This window comes from Borostomias antarcticus (assembly GCF_949987555.1).
Source record: "Borostomias antarcticus genome assembly, chromosome: 14".
In the NCBI taxonomy this organism is placed as follows: Eukaryota; Metazoa; Chordata; class Actinopteri; order Stomiiformes; family Stomiidae; genus Borostomias; species Borostomias antarcticus.
This window is the reverse complement of record NC_140247.1, coordinates 11,979,995-11,987,494: the sequence shown is the minus strand read 5'-3', so window position 1 is coordinate 11,987,494 and position 7,500 is coordinate 11,979,995. Positions and strand designations below refer to the sequence as shown.

The 7,500-nt window shown below is 44.0% G+C and overlaps 1 protein-coding gene across 1 annotated transcript in view; it reads right to left on the bottom strand.

Moving 5' to 3' along the window:
• pecam1a (platelet and endothelial cell adhesion molecule 1a) overlaps positions 1-5,548 on the bottom strand; it is a gene marked incomplete at both ends in the record, with an annotated part of 86,308 nt that extends 80,760 nt beyond the window's left edge. Inside the window, one exon of the mRNA XM_084448461.1 lies at positions 5,377-5,548. Coding sequence (XP_084304587.1) covers positions 5,377-5,548 — 172 coding nt within the window. The remainder of the gene's footprint in view (positions 1-5,376) is intronic.
• Between the last annotated feature and the right edge of the window lie 1,952 nt (positions 5,549-7,500).

Genomic DNA, 7,500 nt, shown 5'->3' with positions numbered 1-7,500 from the left:
GCCATGTGTGTGTGAATGGGTGAATGAGAGGCCATTGTAAAGCGCTTTGAGTGCCGCTAAGGTGGAAAAGCGCTATATAAGTGCAGTCCATTTACCTGGTTTAGGTAGGTTTTTCAATCCGTGAGCAATGGTTAAGGTGGGCAGCTGGTCTGAGTCAGATCTCAGACCTCAAAGTTTCAAACCAGTAGTACAGACGCAATTGCGCCATTACACAGACGCCAGTGACCAAGGTTATAGAACCATACGTTATTTAAGACTTGTGAATAAAGACAACGGCCTTCATTTTAACTTTGTCATGGGGAAAGGATGTGTATTACCCCTCAACAGAATGACAATACCGAGGATGGAACTTGTTGCTGTTGTATTGGCTATAAGAGTGGATAAGAGTTTACAGCTCCCTCTAAACGGTTCCCTGTTCTGGACTGATAGCCAGTCTGTGTTAAAGTACAGTACATAACCAATGAACACTCCAGAAACAGAACAATCGTTGCCAACTGAGTTGCAGCAATCAGAGATGCAACTGAACCGTCTCAGTGGAACTACAGTATATTGAATCCAAGTCCAGCCCTGCCGATGAGGTAACAAGAGGTCAAACCACCGACAAGTAATTGAAAAACTAAAGATGGCTCCACGGTCCAGAGATCCTATGGGAAGAAGAACAGGAATAGCCAGTTGATTTCAAAGCTACCTCACGGTCACAGGATGACCCTGAGGTTAAGAGAGCACCCACTGAGAACACAATCTGCCCCAAGGTGGAAACAGCAGCCCAGAGACTGATAACATGTTTTTCTAACTGGATGAAACTCAGGATTGCAGTCTCCTGGTATCTCAAACTAAATGATACACTCAAAAGGCTAGTGCAGAAAAGAAAACTAAGAGAGAATAGAGTAACCACAAGACGTCAAATAAATAAAATAATCAAATAATTATTCATTCGTACACTGCACTGTAATTTTTATTCTTTTATTTTATTTTTCCTGCATTTTGTTTTAAATGTCCTTCTATAATCAGTTTTTTCGCATTTTGATTTACGACATTTGATTATGTTTCTTGCACTTTGTCTTGACACTTTTAATGTCTCGTGTAAAGCACTTTGAATTGCCTTGTTGCTGAAATGTGCCAAACAAATAAACCTGCCTTGCCTTGTCCAGACAGTAAGCCTGGAGGACATGAAGAAAACTTAAGCTGCCATGATTCATTACACCCAGCCTCAGTTCTCCCCAAAGGAAATGGAGACACTTGCAGCAAAGGCACCTAAAGTGAAAAAGGAAAGTGCACTTCACGAACTGGGCCCAGTGCTGAAGGAAGGCATGACAAGGCTAGGGGGTCGGCTGAATAGGACGGGTAAAGAAAGAAATCATCCTGTCATAATCCCAAAGAGCACTCATGTATCCACGCTCATTTTACAGCACGTACAGTACGATGTGACTACAGGGCACAGTGGAAGATCTGTGTCTGAACTTTGCAGAAGGTACTGGATCATTAATGCAAATTCAGCAGCTAGGAAAAAAAATAGTGTCTAAGTATGGAATATGTAGAGAGTGGGTCATATGCCCACCTCCCTTGTTCTCTGTAAAGCACATTGTGTTGCCTCTGGGTATGAAATGCGCTATACAAATAAAGCTTTGATTGATTGATTGATTGATTGATTGATTGATTGATTGATTGATTGATTGATTGATTGATTGATTGATTGATTGATTGATTGATTGATTGATTGATTGATTGATTGATTGAAGTATGTTCTGTGCAGACAACACAGCGCCCGGGTTGGAGAGCAGAAAATGGCCGATTTCTCTCAGGGGAGACTTCAAGTGGACCTGCCTCCATTCACCAACACTGGAGTAGGGTGTTTCTCTATACCGCTTGAAATCAAACGAGGACGGATGCTTTTGAAAAGCTACGGTGTGCTGTTCACCTGTGTGTTTGTGAGTGTATGAGACTGTCAGCGGCTGTGACGGCATCTCGGTCCAACTCACTCTAGTCCCGCCCCCCCCCCCTCCTCCTCCTCCTCCTCCTCCTCCTCCTGATCCATTTCTCCCCCTCCGTGATTGGTGCGGATTCAGGCTTAAGTCTTAAATGCTAACATGGTGCTTAACTCATTCTGCTGAGAAATGGTTGGAGGATGAGAAGTTATTATTATTGAAGCTAATCAACTTACTGGTCCTGAATCACACAAACAAAGAACTACTGTACCACAAACTTCACCAACTATGTCAAACTCCAGGAAAGAGGATCAGAGAATCAACATCATGTACAGTACTATGCAAATGAATGCAGACTTTGAACAAGAATAATCATCCAGAAACGGATGTACATGTATGTCACACATTGTTATAAATCTGCCATCTCAAAGCTTGTGTTAAGACACTGTACACCAATCATAACTATATGTATAGTTTAAACAGTAGGCTATAGATATGATAGCCTCTCGTTTCGCTGTATTCAGGTGGCTTAACACAGGAGAGACTGTGATATAAACGTGTGTAAATAGTGCCTCCAGACAGACGGTGACTCTGAGAGCACATGGACATTGTGACATTGTACCCCTCCGTGTTACAGAAGGACGCCTCTATCTCTCCTCTCTCAACAGAGCGTGGATGACCTGCAGCTTTGCTGGGCTGAGTGTGCTTCAGACCGACAGACCAAAAGACCTCGTCTCCGTAAGCACTTACACTGCATTCCCTCCCTAGTCACCGCCTGCTGCTCATAATGATCGATAGGATCTCTCTCTCTTTCTTTCTCTCTCTCTTTCTCTCTCTCTCATCCTCTCTCTCTCTACCCCGCTCTATATATATATATCGTCTCCCTGCATCCCCTCTTTCTCTCTCTCTATCCCTTCTTTCTCTCTCTCTCTCACACACACACATACTCACACTCTCTCTCTCTCACACACACACACACACACACATCTATAGCTTTTTAAAAGATCTCTGTGAATAGGCACTGTAGTGAAATAGCTCTGATAGAAGATGGTGCACAGAAGCCTCCGAGGGAGAGAGAGGAGAGTGAGAAGGAGGAAGGTACGGAAGAGGAGACAGAGGGGGAGGAGGGAGAAGGAAAGGCTAAGAGGACAAGAGAGGAGAGAGGGAGAGAGAAGAGGATGTCTGGAGTCTGTTTGTTTTCTCTCCATCCTGTGGCCCATTAGCCCTTTTACTGTCCAGTAACTCTGAGAGATTGTAAAAACCTAGCTTGAAGAAGAGGGAGATAAAATATTCAACAAAAAGGAGGTCTTTTTTTTTTAGAAGCAGTATCAAAGGTTCAGTTGTATTATTAATGTTGGCTTTGCAAGAGAGAGAGAGAGAGAGAGAGAGACTGAGAGAGAATGAGAGAAAGTCACTGTGTGACAGGGGCATGGAACAGAGATGCACTTTTTCCTGCATTGTAAAAAACAAACAAACACACAAGAACTACTTTAAGAAATTCAAATCAATTATTCCTTTTTTTTCACATGTTGTCTGATGATGAGTAACGCCCAATAGTCCCAGGGGAGTTTTAGGGGAGGGAGGCACAGCTCCCCCAGCTGGGCGTTTTGTAGCTAAGTGCCACAGCCAGAGGCACAGTGGCTGAGACACACCACACAGTCATATACATACATACATACATACATACATACATACATACATACATACATACATACATACACATACATACTGTACATACACACATACATACATACATACAAACATACATACATACATACATACATACACATACATACATACATACATACATACATACACATACATACATACATACATACATACATACATACATACATAACTCTATTCAACTTTTTTTTCCAGACTCACTTAATAGAGGTCTACACCAAGCAATAAAAAATAAACAGTACAAGACATCTCTGCCATGTTATTTATAATGTGTCCTAACGTTCTCTGCATTGTCCCTGATCAATAAACCTATAAATAAAATAAAAAACAAAGGACATATACAGAGAACATTAAAAATGCCATACCATTGATGAGAAACCAGTGCAACTCTTTACAATAACATTATTTTCCAAAGTGTCTAGATAGCGCATACATTTCTACTTAATGCTTAAGTACTCGATAGGTAGGTACACCCAATATGAACAAACATCTGGCTAATAACAGCATAGCAGCGTTAACCTGGTATGCCGCTTGAAAGGGGTCCACGTTTGCAAAACTAACTTTTTCATTGTTTTTGCATGTACATTTGAGTCTCTGATGGGCCTACTAACACACAAAGTGAAACAACCCAGTCATTTTGTTGTGGTCTGCCGAAATGAAAATATTACAAAAAAAGTCAGTCCCAGCAAGCCATTCAAATCTCCCCCGTGTAAAATTACGTCACAGTTGGGGACCTATTATAATAATCCCGCCCCCATCTGAATACCTCCAATCACCTGCGTTTGTTTACCTGGCTATAAAAGCTGACATTATTTGCAGGTCGCACTAGTAAGCATAATGTCTTCGCATGGAAAATGCTCTATTCTTGGATGTACTAAGTGACACAAATCATCTCCAAAGCTCAAAGGACAGAAGAGCTGAGTGGATACATTTTATTTTTGATAGCAATGTTCGCACTGAAATTGGCAAAACACTGGCAGTGTGTGCTAGCCATTTTTTTGCCCAATTGCTTTTCCCACCTGGGTCAGTACAATGCAGGATTTTCAGATAAACTCTTTCTGAATAATCAAGCAATACCAACTGTCCGTGGAAATTATGCAGAAACTGTAAGTAATTATGCTGTATGTTTGTTTGCATATAGTACTAACGTTAGCTAGCTAACACAAACAAACTGCCCTTTTGCCTCAACCTGGATGCTCGTCTCATCATACTGTATGTTAGAGTAACGTCAGTGGAATGAAATTGGTAGACTTCTAGTTCATCGAGCGGTCATTAAAAATGATCCAATGTTAAGAAGTGGACATCATTGGATTCCCCTCGGCCTACAGAATCTAGCTTTTGTTGTTTGTAGTCGAATGGTGTCATATAGTCTGGCGGTGTCTAGCTAGCGAATGTAGCTAGAGGTAACAGCATGCCACCGTGGAGATAAAAACATGGGGACTATCATGTTTAGTCAGGGAGAGAGGACAATGAAATTTGTCACAGTGGCATCAAGGGTGGATGGTCCAGGCTAGTCAGCTATATTTGAGGTAGCATAGCGCCGTCAACAGCCCTCGTTCCCTAGCCTGCCGACTTGCTCTTAGCTGAGCTCATTTGCATATGAAAAAGCGCTCAATCCGCTCAATCCGCTCAATCTGATCTCATGGTCAACAGAGGGGTATAGAGACATGCTAGAATGCTTATTCTGAGTGGTATTTTCAGCAAAAAATACTCAAAGACATGTTTTGGGGATGCCAAAGACTTATTGAAAATTTGCATTTGTAACAGCATGCCCCAGGCCACTTCAGCACCATGGACAGCGTGGCCAGGTAACAGCATGCCCCAGGCCACTTCAGCACCATGGACAGCGTGGCCAGGTAGCAGCATGCCCCAGCCCACTTCAGCACCATGGACAGCGCGGCCAGGTAACAGCATGCCCAGGGCCACTTCAGCACCATGGACAGTGTGCCCAGGTTGTCGACAGTGTCTACTGGCCTTTTCTGGTTGCCACGGCAACCCTGGCGCCCAGCTGCAGGAGACCTACTGATCAGGCCCTGACTGAGAGATCCCCAGCTGGAGCAAATCAGCTAATGAGCAAACTACACATCCAAACCCCAGTCAGGGAGACAGACTCTTGAGACTCAGTGAGTACAGAGAGGTAGCCTGGCTGTCGACACACTCACATTACTGCGAAACTACTTTAGCATTTTCTCTCTACCCTCCAGGAGTGAGCCATTGTATCCCCAGCCTGGATTCCATGCAGCACGGCGGAGGAAATCCGGTTGGAGGGACTCCGGCTGAGATTTTTGTTGACCTTTTTGGCTTTTTACATTTTGTTAACAGACCGAGGCGCTGAATAGCCCGCTTACTCGCTCTCCATGTTGTTCTCTACCCTACCTGCTCTGCCCGGGTATCACAACACACACACACGCACACACACACCAGTATTACTTGCTTGTTCACAGGGTGACTTTGTAAAATAGACCTAGGTATCAATAGACTAAAACCTGTTTATGTAAATAAGAGGTCAATAAATACTTGTAACGGTAGTACTCTGGTCTGCGTTGTGTTCTTTTCAGTTTGACCCATGTTAAGGGCTTGTCCAGGGCGGGACTCGAACCCATGCTCTTACGATTGCAAGGCGGACACGCTGACAGTTGCGCCAATAGGGACGTCCCTCTGGAAGGGACTGTCAGCGCTCCTTTGAGGAGTAAAGTTTACTAGCTTTGTGCTACCACTACCGCTGACTCACACCACCAGGGTTTATGAGGACAACTGATTCACTTGGCTACACCTTGAGCAGGCCATCTCAGGTACTCCACTAATGAGTTCTTTCTAAGCACCAATTCATATACAGAAACTCCTGTTAATTCACGGATATGATAGTGAATAATTAAGATGTAGATGAAAGCTTGCGCGTCAGGGTGGAGAGGAGGGCAGGGAATGATCCTGACAGCCCCGAGACTCACAGATTGCAGGGAGTTATGGAATGGAGGTGGTGGGCTGAATCTTTAAAAGCTTGCTAAGATGCATTATAATTGGTGTTAATCAGAAAAACATACCGGGTTGAGTGCTGTGTGTGTGTGTGTATGTGTGTGTTAGGAGTCTTCACCAATGAATAAACTTTCAGAGCTAAACTCTGTTAGAGAGAATCTGTGAGGCCCCCACAGAACCAAAACATGCACTTTCCCCAAAGTAACTAGTCAAGGCCTTTAATTATGAATGTATACTTTTAATGCAGAGACCTTGGTTCAAATCCCTCATTGGTCTCACAGTTTCTTATTAGTTGGTTTGGGTTGGTGTGTGTGTACTGATGTGTGTGTTAGTGTGCATGTGAATTTGTTGGTGTGTACAGTATATTAGTTGGTGTGTTAGAGTGTGTCTGTGTGTATGTGTTAGCTGGTGTATAGTGTGCTACTGTGTGTGTTGGTGTGTTACTGTGTGTGTTAGTTGGTGTGTATGTTGGTGTGTTACTGTGTGTGTTAGTTGGTATGTGTGTTAGTTGGTGTGTGTTAGTGTATGTGTTACTACAGTTGGTGTGTATGTTAGAGAACCCCAAGTTCACCCCAAGTTCTCCCACACAACTTCCCTTCTCCGTTCCCTACACTGGCTCCCTGTAGCGGCTCGCATCCAGTTTAAAACTCTGGCGCTAACCTACAGGGCAATGAAAGGAACAGCCCCCTCCTACCTCCAGGCCATGGTCAAACCCTACACCCCCTCCCGACCGCTACGCTCTGCTACCTCGGGGCGACTGGTTGCCCCGTCACTCCGAGGCCCCTGCGGTCGATCGATGGTCACGGCTCTTCTCTATCCTGGCCCCGCAGTGGTGGAATGAACTGCCCACTGATGTCAGGACAGCAGAGTCGCTACTCATCTTTCGTCGCAGGCTCAAAACTCATCTCTTCAAGAA